This window comes from Pipistrellus kuhlii, unplaced genomic scaffold (assembly GCF_014108245.1).
Source record: "Pipistrellus kuhlii isolate mPipKuh1 unplaced genomic scaffold, mPipKuh1.p scaffold_m20_p_3, whole genome shotgun sequence".
Taxonomy (NCBI): Eukaryota; Metazoa; Chordata; class Mammalia; order Chiroptera; family Vespertilionidae; genus Pipistrellus; species Pipistrellus kuhlii.
In genome coordinates, this window is record NW_023425529.1 from 162,846,407 (window position 1) to 162,861,871 (window position 15,465).

Below are 15,465 nucleotides of genomic sequence, written 5' to 3' on the forward strand. Positions count from 1 at the left end.
AATTTTGCTTATCTTTTTAGAAAATACTTGTTCAAGTGTTTTGTTGGTACGGCTTCCAACAGTGTGTGCGAATAAACTTTTACATTTACTGAAAGGACTTGCCGGCCATGAAGAAAACTAGCACACGGGTCCACGGTGACTCCAAGGGCACATTTTATAACTCAGGAGAAGACTTTTAATCTTCCACGAAATCCTGTTCAATTCAACATGCAAGCACAGAGCAAAGAGGTCCCTGCTCTCGAAAGGCTCACTGGCCTGGGCAGGGGAGGTACAGAACCCACTACAGATGTCAGTGAAATAAATAACTGGAACAGAGGTCAACTGTGGTGGGACTACGACAGAGTAATAAATCCACTTGCAAGCTGGGAGCAGGCTTTTCACAGGAGGGATGTGGCTGCATCTGAAAGATGAAGAGACTTTCTCAAACGGAGATGAGGGGAAGGGCGTTTGGGGCAGAAGGAAGTAGATGAACAAAGGCATAGGAGTGTGCTGGAGAGAGCGGGCAGAAATGTGACTGGTAGACATAGAGGCTGTTGAGGAAAGACCGGATGTTGTGGAAAGACAGAAGGAGCCCAAACCCTCTCAGATTAAGGACTGGGGCTTTGAAATCAATAAACAAGTGTTGGCAAGGATGTGGAGAAGAGGAAACCCTCGTGCACTGCTGGTGGGACTGTACATCAGGGCAGCCACTATGGAAAACAGTATGGAGGTTCCTCAAAAAATTAAAAATGGAACTACCATATGACTCAGCAATTCCCTCCTGGAGGGAATTTGAAGAAACAGAAAACACTAATTTGAAAAGGCATATGCATTCCCTATGTTCACTGCAGCGTTGCTTACAACAGCCAAGATGTGAAATAACCTAAGTGTCCATCAGTAGACAAGTGGATAAAGAAGATGTGGTACATTTAGATAGTGGAATATTACTACTCAGCCATAAAAAAGAAAAGAAGAAAAAAAAAGAATGAAAACTTGCCACTGTGACAACATGATGAACCTAGAGGGTATTATGCTAAGTGAAATAAATCAGAGAAAGACAAATACTGTATAATGGCACTTATATGTGGACTCTAAAAAAAAAAAAAAGCAAACAAAACAGAAACAAACTCATAAATACAAAGAACAAACTGATGGTTACCAGATGGGAGTGAGTCTAGGGAGTAGGCAGAAAAGGCAAAGGGATTAAGGAATATAAATTGCCAGTTATAAAAATAATCACAGGGATCTAAAGCACAGCATAGCAACTATCCTAATATATAAAGAGCCAGGGTCCGTCATGACCTAAACTAATGGACAGATGACCGAACACCAGGCTACGGTCCCGGCCAGCATGGAGGGCGTCAGTCGTGGGTCCCACCGCTCAGCGGTGGAAGGGAGATGTGGGCCCCAGCTGCCCATGGCGCAATGGTGGGAGGGAGCTGTGGGAACAAAGCCATGCTGCCATTGCACTGGCCTCTGGGTACCTACCCCTGCCCACAGGCTCCGGGGAACCAGAACCATGCTGCGATGGGACTGGACCCTGCCCAAGGGGTTGTGGATTATGAGAGCATGCAGGCTGGGCTGAGAGACTCCCCCCCCGCCCCCCCAGAGTGCGCGAATTTTCGTGCACCAGGCCTCTAGTAGTAAATAATATTGTAATAACTATGTATGATGCCAGATGGGTAGTAGACTTATTGTGGTGATCACTTTGTAATTTATGTCAATGTCTAACCACTATGTTGCACACCTGAGACTAATATAATACTGCTTGTCAACTGTAATTGGAAGATAAATTAAAAACAAAAAGGACTGAGACTATATTGAGAAGGCAAATGATAGGGGGAGATCTAGGAGAAAAATCTAGGGCAGCTGTTGACAGAGGAATGCCGTCATGTGGGTTGAGCCTCAGGAAAAAAACAAACCATGAGGTGTATATAGGACGAGCTGCAGAGACACAGGCACAGTGGCCAGGTTCAGGTGCGAAATGAATGACCTAGGACTTGAGCGGAGGATGCACACCAGCAAAGGCGAGGAAATGACACGTAAGATGCTGCCGATGCAGCTGGACCTGGTCCCGATTAGGTCTGGAGGACTGCAAGGGCCCGGACAAGGATGCTCAGGTGAGTCTAAGTTCTAAGACCAAGGAGGAAAAGGCTGGAAATGAAGATGAATGATGGGAAATAAAGTCAACTAGAACTACAGTGAAAATAGTAGCTAAAGATAGATTCAGCACACCCAACAGAAAAAAAAAATAGTGTGTGTGGGGGGAAGACATTGAATGTTGAAAAGTTGCAGCTGAAAGGAGAGCGAAAGGTTGATTCTGTACAACCTGGCACTGGTTAATTTGAGAGAAACTTTAGCCGCAGGTAACATTTACTGTATATACTGCTTTCAACTGGTTTTTAAATGTCCCACCCTCCAGAGTTTATGGATCCTCCCAATCTTTTTAATAACCACACTGCCTATAGCACATGGATATGCAGGGATGAGCCACATTGCCAGTCTCCGTCTGAAGGGCACCGAGTGGGGGAGGAAGAGCACTGGTGCTGCCTGATGGCAGGAGAGAGCTGACGCTTATGCCACCCTGTATCTCAGTTTCCCTACTGTGCTTTCTTTGGACTCAACTCTCTTGAAAGACACAGAGACATAGAGAGCAGCCGCCCACCCCAGCATGCCCATCTACTGCTGCTGCCTCTCCTCACAGCAGGCCCTTCCAACCAGACACAGACTGACAGTTATCCTTGATGTTTGTTTGATGCTTAAATAGAATCATAAACACAAGGAGCCATGAGACCTAGACCATGCCTGAGGCACACGTCCCAGTTACAGTCACTGTGAAAAACAACGCCTCGTGGGAAAATCATAAAACAGCTCAGGCACAGGCTTTTATTACACTCGGGGCCCACACACCTCAAACTCCAGGTAGTGATCTTTCAGCTTGTACTCATCTATCTCCTTGGCCTTCACCTTCTTGTCCGGGGGGTACGAGCGGTGCTCGGCCAGCTCGGTGGTAATCTGCTTCAGCTTGCTCTCATGTGACTTCAGCTGTTCCTCCTGCAGGAAATAGGAAGCCATTTAATGTCTGAACATAAATCAGTAAAGAAATCCCTTCTGATGAATGACTTTAATTCACTGATACCGTCCCGCGAGCCTCGGCTGTAGCATCTTACCGCCTCTCTCAAGCCAGAGGCCGGTTCCCAGGTACCTTTGCCAAAATGGCAACTGAGGCCGGCCTCTCTCCCCAGCCCCTGTCACAGGACAAAAGGCTTTCAGAGCCTTTATCGGAGTAACTGTCACAGAGCTGACACACTGCCTCCTGCGATACTCCAACACGCAAAGCACTGCCAAGCAGGTAGGCGCCTGACCCGAGGGCCACGCAGTGTGGCTTCTCCACTGCAGGCCACTCAGCAATGCTGCTGGTTTCTCCACCTGTCAGTGACCGCGGAACCTATCCGAAATAAGCAAAGCCACTACGAAATAACTCTCTGAGAGCTACCAGATATTCTAAAAAATGCCGCAATCTAAGCCTTTTCTCTCCAAAGTAGTACATGTTCTGATGTCCTTCAATTTTATTGATCCAAAATACTCAATTAAAATGTACCTATAGAATGGTTGCTGCCCGAACAATGCTATTGCAGGCATCATGTGACAATGCAACATGACTGATACTATGTCAAAGACTTTCCATTCTAGGGGGACCATTTATATCACTTTAGGAATAAGCTACCTAGCAAGAGACACTATCAAACCCTCTAGCAGCATTTAAAAAAATAAAACAAATAGATCGGAATTCTCCTGCATTCCTATAATTGCACGATTGCTTTGTTTACTATTCCACTTTCACATATAATGATCCAAATTCTTGTTGAGTATAAATTTCACATTACAGTAAGAAATGGATGAAAGCAAATGAAAGGGAGCTGATGAAACATAATTTCAAAATACAATATAAACATTTTATTCTAGATGAGTAGATTAAAAAGACTGCCAAAAAGGAATAATTATTGACACTAATTAAGATTATATGGCATCATTGTAAATTTAAAAAGATATTAAGAAATTATGAGTCATGTACAATATAATGCCTTCAGGATTTGTTATCATGCACCTTCTAAACGCCAAACAAGGGGAAAAAAAAATCCAAGTTAAAAACCATAAAAATAGAAGAGAACAATGAAGCATTTTAAAAAGCAAAAAATGTCCCGCTGATGTGGCTCAGTGGTTGAGGGTCAACCTATGAACCAGGAGGTCACGGTTTGATTCCTGGTCAGAGCACATGTGGGGTTTCAGGCTCAATCCCTAGAGGAGGGCATGCAGGAGGCAGCCAATCAATGATTCTCTCTCATCATTGATATTTCTATTTCTCTCTCCTCTCTGAAATAAAAATATATTAAAACATGCTACTTAATAATAGAGAAACATGTACACTGACCATATCTCAGCTACACCCACAGCCAATCAGAGTGAGTATGCAAATTAACATAACAAAGATGGAGGTTAATTTGCATACATACCTGGGTCCCGGGAACCTCCTCAGCACCCATGTCACTCTCAGCCAGCCATTGTAGGGACTGGGATGGGGGGCCCAAGCCTGCGATCAGAGGGGCTGGGGGGCCCCCTTCCCAAGCCTAAAGCCTGGTTGGGGAGGCTTTAGGCTTGGGCAGGGGCTGAATCTATGATTGGAGAGAAGGGGAAAAAAAAATCAATGGAAACATATCCTCAGGTGAGGATAAAAAGAAAAATAAAGAAAGGAATGTCATATCCTATGAAAGACATCTTGAAAATGCCTAAAGAAAGTTGTCATTTTTTCATGGTGAAGGGACTGGAGTTCGTGTTGTTGAAAACACCTTGGCGGCTGCAGTGACTGGCAGTGGCTGCAGCAGCGAGGAGATGGGGCTGGCACCTTCCCATGATCAGCCCATGGTCACCTCCCACAAAAAGAGTCCAGACTGCGGCTTAGACTAAGCCATCAGTAGGACATCTCCTGAAGGTTCCCAGTATGTGAGAGGGGGCAGGCTGGGCAGAGGGACACCTCCTCAGTGCACGAATTTAGTGCACTGGGCCCCTCGTAAAAAATAAAAAGCAGAGAACATGATTAGAAAATGAACAGTGGTGGCAGGAATAGCAGAGTGATTCAAAGATGATAAGACTTATTTTTAAATACCAACTAACCCAAACAAGACACCTAGATAAGTTCCAGAAAGAATGTGGGCGGGGGGGGGGGGCGCTATTTTGAGATATTACAAAGGGGTCTATATCTCCAACCCTGTCATTTGTACACTAATAATACAGAACACAAATGAAAAAATGTTTCAGGTAGCTTTTATTTACAACTTCTCATTCATCTTTCTCTTTCTTTCTCCAAAGAGAATACAGACTAGGTAATGGACTGAAGGTTGTGTTCCTCCAAGATTCATATGTTGAAGCCCAGTGTGGCTGTATCTGCAGATGGGGCTTCTGAGGAACTAATTCAGGTAGTTGAGGTCATAAGAGCAGGGCTCTGATGCAATAGAACTAGTGTCCGTGTAAGAACAGACACCACCAATAGCACACTCTCTGGGCCCAGGCACCAAAAAAGGCTACGCGAGGACACAGAACAAAGGGGCGACTGCAGCCCACAGGGAGCTCCCTCACCGCACCCTGTTGGCTCCTTGATGGGGGACTGTGACCAAAATTAAATTCTGTCATTTAAGTCTCCCTGTCTGTGGTACTTTGTTCTGGCAGCCAGAGATGACTAAAAAGGATGCAGTAAGAGCTATCTTATTTCAAAGTAATTTTCCTTAGTATATTTACTGTGACATATAAATTATTTAATAGAATTATTGGCAAAAGGTATTTGGTGACTAGACCATTTTGAAAAAGAAAAAAGTGAGTTATTTTTTGTTTAATAAAATGTCTCAGGTATAAAAAAGTCACATTGAATGACATATGAAGAACACTCACGTATCTAACACCCAGTTTAACAAATAAATTATAAAAATAATTGAAACGTCCTGTATTTATCTACTCACCTTATTCCTTTTCTATGCTAGTCTTATACCATAAAAATAGAGAATATGTTCTTTAGGTTTTTGTATTTAATAAGCTTCATTTTTTAACTTGTTTTTTTCATTGACATGTTTTTGAAATTTGTTCACATATAAGTTTTACTTCCACTGTAGGATTTCACTGAAGGATATTTAGATTGTTTTCCGGTTTCTGAGGCTATTATAAGTGACAGTACATTAAACATGTTGCCTAATAAATACAAGCAAGGATTTTCCTGTAATGTCATCACCAAGAGGTGGCACTTCTGGGGTTCAGAATATGCACATCTTCAAAATGACCCTAACCTGTGTTCCAAGTGTCCCCACCGGTTTCCATTTCCATAGGAAGTTTGAAAGTCCCACTGCTCTACATTCTTGCCAACATTTTATATGACACCTGCACAATTTTTGCTAATTTCCTGAGTATGAAATGATTAGCCATTTTAGCCTGAACTTGCATTTCTCTGATCACAGGGAGGAAGCGCACGGTTCCGTGTTTCCTGGGTTTCCTCTTCGGAGGATGGCTGGTGAAACATCAGACCCATGTTTCTATTGGGTCCAGATTTGTAAAGCAGAGTGATTTATCATTTATTTTAAGAAAATGAATTATTTACTTTTTTGGTTAATAAAATGATTAGAATCCAAATGCCAGCTTTCTTTTCAAATGAGATTTTATATAACTTGTTAAAAGAATTTACAAAATTCTCTGTGGTTTTTAATTTAGCCTCTGTGTAAATATTTTTTAATAAAATCTTTATTGTTGGAAGTTTTATATATGTCCTCACACACGCGGGCTGTACAAAGGTCCTTTCTCCGAATCCACTCAAGAACAGTGCTCCTCCAGATCTCACGCTCCTCCTCGCTACAGCACTTCATGCCTGTACCACATGCACACTGCAAACCAGTCTCTGATTTATGTGTGAATCTTATTTCCTTCAGGGAGTACAGCTCCTTAAAGGCAGGAAAGGTTACTTTTCTCAGATCCCTCTCTCAAATCCTCCAGTGTCTAGTCCACTGCTGGGCAGGGACAGAATATGCAGCACTGTTTTTGGCTTACAGATACTACCTGCCTAACATGAACACATGCCTTGGTAGCTGAGAATCCCGTTCCCTGCCTTAGCTACGTTGATAACGCCGGTGTACCTAAGATGGTACCAATGTGTAGGCCCTCAGTCCACAGTGGCTGAATAAACGGAGCATTTTTAAAAAGGGAAGGAAAAGGCAGGAGGGCTCACACTGTCGCCTCGGCTGGTTTAGAGCAGGCAGATGATTCAGAGGTAATGACATGCCTAGGAGTCTGCTAGGCAGTTTACCAGCCAAATCGCTAAGCACTGCAGCCCCTCAAACCCCCGCTGGATGGAATTTAGAATAAAGAACATTGGCCTCTGAGTCAGTTTGAAGGGGGCTATTGCAAAAGTACCAGCAGAAAGATTTTGTTTCATCGTTTCATGTTTAAAACAGTTTTAAAGACCTTAAACCAGAGGTGGGGAACCTTTTTTCTGCCAATGGCATTTATATATTTATGGCATCCCTCACGGGCCATACAAAATTATCAACTTAAAAATTAGCCTTTTGTATTTGGTCAAACGTTTAATTAACTCACCCCTAATGCCTTGGCAGAGCCAGACCAAATGACACCTAGGGCCTTATACTGCCCTCAGGCCCGATGTTCCTCACCCCTGCAGTTGAACAGGGTTTGGTGAGCTTTTGCATAATTTCAATATATTTAATTGTGTTATTGAATATTTAATATACATTATATACAGACCTCTGAGAAATGAATATCAAATCTATTTTGGAGAACTGAAGTCATGACCCAAGGCCATGACAGAGTTTGGGCTGCATCTTGTTGACATAGTGAGCCAGGGAAGGGTAAGTGACATAATACGAAACTTATTTTAGCCAGAACTGAGGAGAATGGTTTGGAGGGAAGCAAGATTAGAGAGAGAACTCAAGTGGCTACAGGACTAGCTGCCAGAGTTTTCCAGAGTGGGTGTGTTCATCCGAGGGAAAATGATCCTGGGGAAAGAATTTTAAAAATCTCCATTGAGACATGATTCAGTGCCATCCAGTTTACCCATTTAAAGTGCATCAGTCACTGCTTTTAGCATCTTTGCAGGGTTATGCAAATATCACCTCGATTTAATTTTATGGCACTTTAGTTTCCCTAAAAGAGGCTCTTTTTGAATGGAATCTCAGTATGTCTTTTGCAACCAGCTTCTTTTACTTGGCATAATGTTTTCGTGGTCCCTCCATATTGTAGGGTAGATCCCATTTTATTCATCCATTTATCAGCGGATGGCCATTCCCACCTTTGGCTGTTATGAATAATGCTGCCAGGAACGTTTGTGTACGAGTTTTGTGTGGGTGTATGTTTTTATTCTCTTGATTTCTAAGTGGGAGTGAAATTGCTGGGTCACATGCTAACTCTATGTTTAATCATTTGCAGAACTACCAAACTGTTTTCCAAAGTAGCTGCTTCATTTTACATCCCAACCAGCAATGCATGAGAGTTCTAATTTCTCCATATCCATGCCAACACATTATTTTCCTTTTGTAAATAAAAAGATTTAAAACACTCATAGCCACCCCTAATAAATGGTTTTGACTTCCACTTTATTTCCTTAATGACTAATGGGGTTGAGCATTTTTTTCATGCTGTACTGATAATAGGACATGCAATACATTTTATATAAAGAATTGAATATGTACTGTGGGATATCTGTCTACTCAAATACTTAGTACTGATAAGGTGAATGATTTAAAAAGTCGTAAGACCACTGATCTAGGTAAAAGATGACAAAGTCTGAATTAAGGGAAGTGGGTAGGCTCTGAGAGATCTGTGACTGAGAGTGTGAGATTGAATGGTCCGGGAAGAGGGTGTTCTGGCCAGTGAGGGACATGACTCCCAGAATGACTTCCTCTATTGAAATCCCACCCGTCTGCCTGTGAGAGCAGGACCTCAAGAGGCTGTGACCTCTGCTGACCTTGGAGCTGGACCCAGGCAATCAGAGGCTCCTCACCCCCTCTTCTGTGCCTGGAATGTGCTTTCCCCTTACCTTCCACACACTAGAAACCGACAGACATAGCCCTGCGAGAGTAGGTGTTGCTGAGACCATCTGCATGGCACACGCAATGGAGCCCAGCGAAGGTCTCTGTAGAAACTTTTAAGATTCTGGTGGGTAGGTGCAAAGACCTACTTATATCAACCCTGTGCACACTCAAGTCTGCAAATAAGTACTTGGTCCTGATAGGACTGACTGTAAACTACTTGGTCCTGATAGGGCTGTCCTGTCTGGAGTGTTACACCAGCAGGAGAAACGAGACTTACACTTCCAAACTGGGCCCTCCACCCACCCCAGGAGAAGTGCTCTGGCAGCGCTGCCACGGAAAACAGCAGAAGAAGGTGACCTTCCCACACAGCGCAGCTGCTCCGAAGAACCACCCTGCACTGACAATTGCCAGCTTTAATAATGAAGGCTAACATGTTCTGGATCGACGACAAGAATGAATGAAAGAAAAGCTCGCAGATGACAGGGTGATGAACAATGCACCTGTAAAAGCACCAAATAACCTTTTAATGTTATTTGAATGTTTAGTTTTTCCCTAATACTGTTTACCTTTTATCCAGCAGGGCACTCACAGTGCTGTGCGTGTATTTTGTACATTGAAAGCATCCTGGTGTGGTGGCATCTAGGGGAGTCACAGCCAGGCTGGGGCGAATGGAGAAAGGGAAGATGGCTAGGCTGAAGCAGTGGCTCTCTGTGGCAGGGGCTGGATGTTGACCCCCCAGGACATGTGGCAATGTCTGAAGATGTTTTGGATTTCACAGCTCCGGGGAGATACTGGCACCAGTGGGTAGAGGCTGGGATATTGCTAAACATCCCACAATTCACCCTGCAACAGAGAATCCCCCAGGCCAAACTGTCAGCAGAGCCGAGGCTGAGAATGCCGGGGCTGCAGGCGAGGACCCTGTGCGAGGCCCTGAAGGACTAGCTCAGGGGCGTCTGGACACATCCTGGAATTCACTGAAGGTGCAGGACGACTCCAGCAAAGGCCACTGCAGTGGAGGGAGGCCCAAAGGCCCGCATCGGGCTATATGTGACCCGCTTCTTCCCTCCTTCTAACCTGTCCTGGGTCACTGGGAGGCTTTACACATTGGTTTCTAAATTGCCCTTTTGCTCTCAAAAGTAAAACTTTTTTTTTTCCATTTAGTAAATAAACACGATGACATGGGTAAAAAAAATTAAAATGAAATAACAGAGCTAACGATAGAACCTGAAAACCATTCTAGAATGATCTCCGTGTTCTCCAGAGGGAAAACTGAGGCCCGAAAGGTTTGGTGATTTATGTGCAGGGAAGGCAAGCAACTTATTTTACAAAGTAATTAAATTCTTGAAAGGGCTTGGTTATCTTGTATGACGTAACACAGGAGGATACTGCTTTTTGGTTATTGCTTTTCTATTTAAAATCTTGAATTCATCATTGTGGTCACAGTACATAAGATTTATTTAAATTAGAGATTCTGTCTCGATAAAGGTGCTTGCCTACCTGGTCTCACGGTAAAAGCAGACAAGTAGATGAACACATTCATTTTCATGTACAAGTACTAAATGACTTACTAATATATAGCCCACACGGGACAATAGCACATTTTTCAAAGTAGAAAGTAAATAGAAATGCAGATTCTGTAGAAAGAACAAGGAAAAACTCGGATGTTGCTCTATGCTTATTAATGTTCCTCCTTCACTTCAGCTCCCCTTTTGCCATGATCTTTCATAGGAGTAATTGTGAGAAAGACCAATCTGTTGAAATACAACCATTGGGAAATCCCTAATGAAATTAATAGAACTCCACTTCTGAAGGTATTTTTCCCCTCTAGTGGTTCAATTGTCTTTCCTCTTCTGACCTTATGTAATGTGTTTTATTGTTTGTATTAAGTACAATTATGTGAACATTATGTTAAATATAAAAACAGAGTGAGGAACTGCATTTGCTTTAAGGGTCCAGATCTCATTTGGGTAGATGGAGAAATCTGTCAATATATTCTCTGGTCATCAATAAGAGGTAATGCCTTCCTTTTACTTTAAGAGTGTTTATTATCCTTGAAAATTAAATGCCATTCTGCTGTGTAAAGTGAGCTGGCTTCGTCCTTTCTATTCTTACCAGCTTTCTGGGCAGTCTATGCATTGCATCATGCTAGCAATGGCTTACATGGTGAGCAAGCATCCAATTCAAGTTAGTAATAATTGTGAATTTACAAAAACAAAAGAACCTTTCCTGAAACCATGTCTCCCCTCTTCTTGCTGCCAGTCTGTTTTTTTATAAACATAGGGTGAGACTTGGCCCTTCCTCCACTTCCTTACTGCCTTTCATTTCTTCTGCAAAGACCAACATGGCTTCTTCTCTCATCACTCCATTCTGCTGTCACCAACGGACCCAACGACCTCCCCACATCACAGGAGACATTTCTCTCCTATTTTTACTTGACTTTTCTTCTTCCTTTTCTTGGCACAACATTCTCCCTGTTTTGTTGTTGTTGTTGTTTTGTTTTCAACAAACAAAAACATTGCTGAGTGTCTGTCTGATCTGCTTCTGAGCACCAGGCACTACAACGTTTGGAGTTAGAAAGAGGAAAGGACCCAGGCAAGAAGCAACAGGAGGGAACCAGGAGGCACCGCGGTGCTGAAAGCCAGGTCAGACTCCACCCTCCCCAGCTGCTCAAGCTCAGGTGGTGGCCCTGAATCTTGCATTTCACCGAGCCTCAGGATGATCCATTCCGTACCCTGGGGAGCTCTCACCTACTTCCACTTCCATCCATCTCTTCTACAAGTAACTCAGTTACGTTCCCTCTGCATTACCGAAAGTGCCTTTAAAGTAGCCTTCTGCCCTGGCTGGGTGTTCAGTTGCTTAGAGTGTCATTCCAAATCCCAAGGTTGTGCGTGGGTCCCGGCCAGAGCACATGCAAGAATCAACCAATGAATGCATATATAAATAGAACCCCAAATGAATTTCTCTCTCTCTCCAAAATAAATATTTTTTAAAAGTGTAAAATTCCCTTTCTGCTTCTAGAAATTTCCTTCTCTAATAAATCTTTCCTATTGCAACAAGAATGATTTTTTAATCACATTGCTTTGCTGCTTTCACACTGTTATCCCGAGGATGCTGGGGAACTAGTGAAGCATCTGAATCCCTCACATGACCCATAAGACCTTCCATCACCTGGCCTTGCTTCCCTCCAGAAACATTTCCAGCCTTTTCTCAACACTCTGCGCTCAAACCACACGTGATGACTTAGGTGTGGTTCCCGTACCCCAGGGTTTTCTCCTCTGGGCCTTTCAGTCCTCCGCTGGACCAGTCTCTCTTCCCCACACACCTAACTGCTGCTCGTCCTTCCAGGTTCATAACAGACATCACAGGTCCCCCTGCACCGCCGAGGCCAGGAGAGATGCCCCTTTCTTGTACCCCACAGCACTCTGGACTTGGCCTTGCTGAACCTCCCCTCCAGCTGGGTGGCAATGACTTGCTCCTTTGTGTTTGCCAATCCAATCTCAGCATCTGGGCTCCATTTGCCTTTCTATTTCCAGAGACTAAAAGAGTCTCTGAAGTACAACAGACACAGGATACATTTTTATCTAATAAGTGTATCAAGGACAGTTACGATATCAAATGTGTAGAGGGGCCTGTTAATATCAAGACCTGGCTGATTAGAGCCGGATGGGTCCATTTCTATTGGTGCACCAGTAAGAGATTCACAGTAGACATCTAAGTCACTTCCCAAATCCCTGAGTAGGCAAGGACAATAGGGCGCTGCCGCAGGTTTGAAGCTAGAAAACCTGGAGTGCATACGATGTCCCTGCCGCAGAGTGTTAGGTAGGAGAGGGACATGGCATAATGGGGTCTTGAGAGACAGCAGGCTGACACAGGAGAGAAGCCACGTGAGGACATCTGGAAGGAGGTCGAGCACTTTGTCTCGAGGAGCCAGGCAAACCCACGCAGTGCACTTAGCTCTGCCTGAGGGGAGGGAGGCTGCCCGCTCAACTGTGAGCAGTATCCCCGGGAACATTTTTATATACTTAGCATCGAATACAGCTTGGGATATGAGAAAACCCCAATCCAAAAAACCGAGAGAATGTATAAAAGGCTTGTTTCTAAGCCAGGATGTCTAACATTAGCTAGTTAGTTAAAAGGAAAAAAAAAATGAGCTGATAGTACAAACAAACTGAAAAACCCAGGCCTGTCTGACTGAGTAGTAAACTAATATAAATTTCAGAAACTAATTCAAAGTATGTGACCTACTAACCTTGACTCAGTTGTGCCAGCTTCCTATCTGAAGTGTAAAACCCAGTATACTGTATTTTGACCCATTCCAGGGCAAGGTCTCACCGCTGCCCCCCACATGTGGAGCAATATTCACACACAAATATTCCCAAGGCCAAAGCCCTGCCAGAGTGACTTGCCTGAGACAGCTTGGTTATAGTGGCAGGCAGAAGTGGGCGGCTGAACTTCTTCTGAGACCCAATGGCTGCGGGGAACGGTGGTGCGGAGAACACAGCTGCGACACAGTTAATTTTGTTTATCCAGCCTTGCATTTCATCCGGGCTCCTAGGAGAAACAGACGTGCTGACGTCAGGGCATTTCTATACCTAAGGGCATCACACCTTGCCCATTTCTCATCACCGATTTAAAATGGCACATTTTAAATGGCAAAAAAGAAAAAGCATTTCTTCTGCTTGGTACGACTAAGCCCTGACAAAACTTCATTGGAGCTGAACATTTTCAACAGCAATCACCATAGTAACCAAGGGCCCTGGGACCTAAGACCATCGTAGTGTAAGGCTGTGATTACCCCTTAGGGATACAGAGGGGGAAAAGCAAAATCACTTGATAATAAATATTTGATAACCTGTTTTCTGTTTGATACTTAGGCTAGGTAAAAAAAAAAAATTATTAAAACTAACTCATCTTTTACAATCACCTATTTGACTTTAAAATCCAACTGAGGCCGTGGTTGGCAAACTGCGGCTCCCAAGCCACATGCGTCTCTTTGGCAGCTTGAGTGTGGCTCTTCCACCTGGGGGAATCTATTTTGAAGAAGTGGCGTTAGAAAAAGTTTAAGTTTAAAAAATTTGGCTCTCAAAAGAAATTTCAATTGTTGTACTGTTGATATTTGGCTCTGTTGACTAATGATTTTGCTGACCACTGAACTGAGGGATACACTGATGGAAGGGATATGAAGGGCTCCACCCATGTTGGAGGCAGTTTTGAGTTTTTAAAAAAGATATCTACAGCCCTAGGCTGTTTGATTAGTGGTAGACTGTTGGCCAGCGGACTGAAGGGTCTCAGGTTCGGTTCCAGTCAAGGATACATACCTCAGTTGTAGGCTTGATCCCTGGCCCCAGTTGGGGTGTGTTAAAGAGGCAACCAATCAATGGGTCTCTCTCTATCACACAGATGGTTCTCTCTCCCCCTCCCTCCCACTCTCTCTGAAAATAAATGGAAATAATATTCTCGGGTGAGGATTAACAACAAAAGATATCTACAAGTCACCATGTAACCCAGCCATTCGACTCCCAGCTACAATCCAAGAGAAATAAACATACAGAGACACAAAAAGGTTTATCTGTGAACATTCACGGCAGCAACCCTTACAAGATCCATAAGAAAAAAACAACAACAAAAAAACAAACAATAACCCAAATGTCCATCAATTAGTAAATAACTAAACAAAATCTGGCCTACATCCATACAGTAGACCACTACTCAGCAATAAAGTAATGAATTGCTGACACATGCCACATCACAGACTAACCCCAAAACTCTACGCCAAGTGAAAGAAGCCAGACATGAAAGACGGCATACTGTATGACATCACTTATAGGAAACGACCAGAAAAGGCGATACTAGAGAGACAGGAAAGAGATCAGTGGTGTCTGGGGGTGGGGGTGGGGTAAAATGGGAGGTGACTGTAAACTGAGCACTGGGATCTCTTTGGGGAGATGGAGGTGTTCCAAAACAGAACTATGGTGATGGCTGCACAAGTCTGTAAATTGGCTAAAAATCACTGAATTGTACAAATTAACTGTGAAATTAAATGGGTTGTATACATATATATATATGATGTTAAAAAAAAAACCTACATGAGAGGATGTAGATATTATCTGAGATTATCATTTGTCAACTTACATATCACCTATTTGCAGAGTCTAGAACTGACAGCAGTTAATAAATATCTGGGAACTCATACGTGATTGTGAAATAGTACAGATTATCCACCATGTGTATAATCAATAAACAGAAGGTGGCCAAAATGTCATTTCCTGTACCGATGACTTGGAGAGAAACCCCACTAACCTGAGACCACATGAGCATCATCTCCTCATTGCACTGTGCCCTCTAACCTGACTTTGCCGGCTCTTTATTTCAATTAACTAATTCTGGCATCAGTTCTTTCTGAAGG

The 15,465-nt window shown here is 43.4% G+C and overlaps 1 protein-coding gene across 9 annotated transcripts in view; it reads right to left on the reverse strand.

Annotated features, from left to right (window-relative positions):
- The window catches only part of PSD3 (pleckstrin and Sec7 domain containing 3), a 405,289-nt gene that overhangs the window by 15,926 nt on the left and 373,898 nt on the right, over positions 1-15,465 (reverse strand). For 8 of the 9 annotated variants that reach the window (XM_045588820.1, XM_036457454.2, XM_045588822.1 and 5 more), the window contains 2 exons: positions 13,466-13,610; positions 2,890-3,033 (listed from right to left, as the gene is read on the reverse strand). In XM_045588820.1, coding sequence (XP_045444776.1) covers positions 2,890-3,033; positions 13,466-13,610 — 289 coding nt within the window. Of the gene's footprint in view, positions 1-274; positions 401-2,889; positions 3,034-13,465; positions 13,611-15,465 lie in introns of those variants that run through there. The other variant, XM_045588821.1, reaches the window with a different exon arrangement.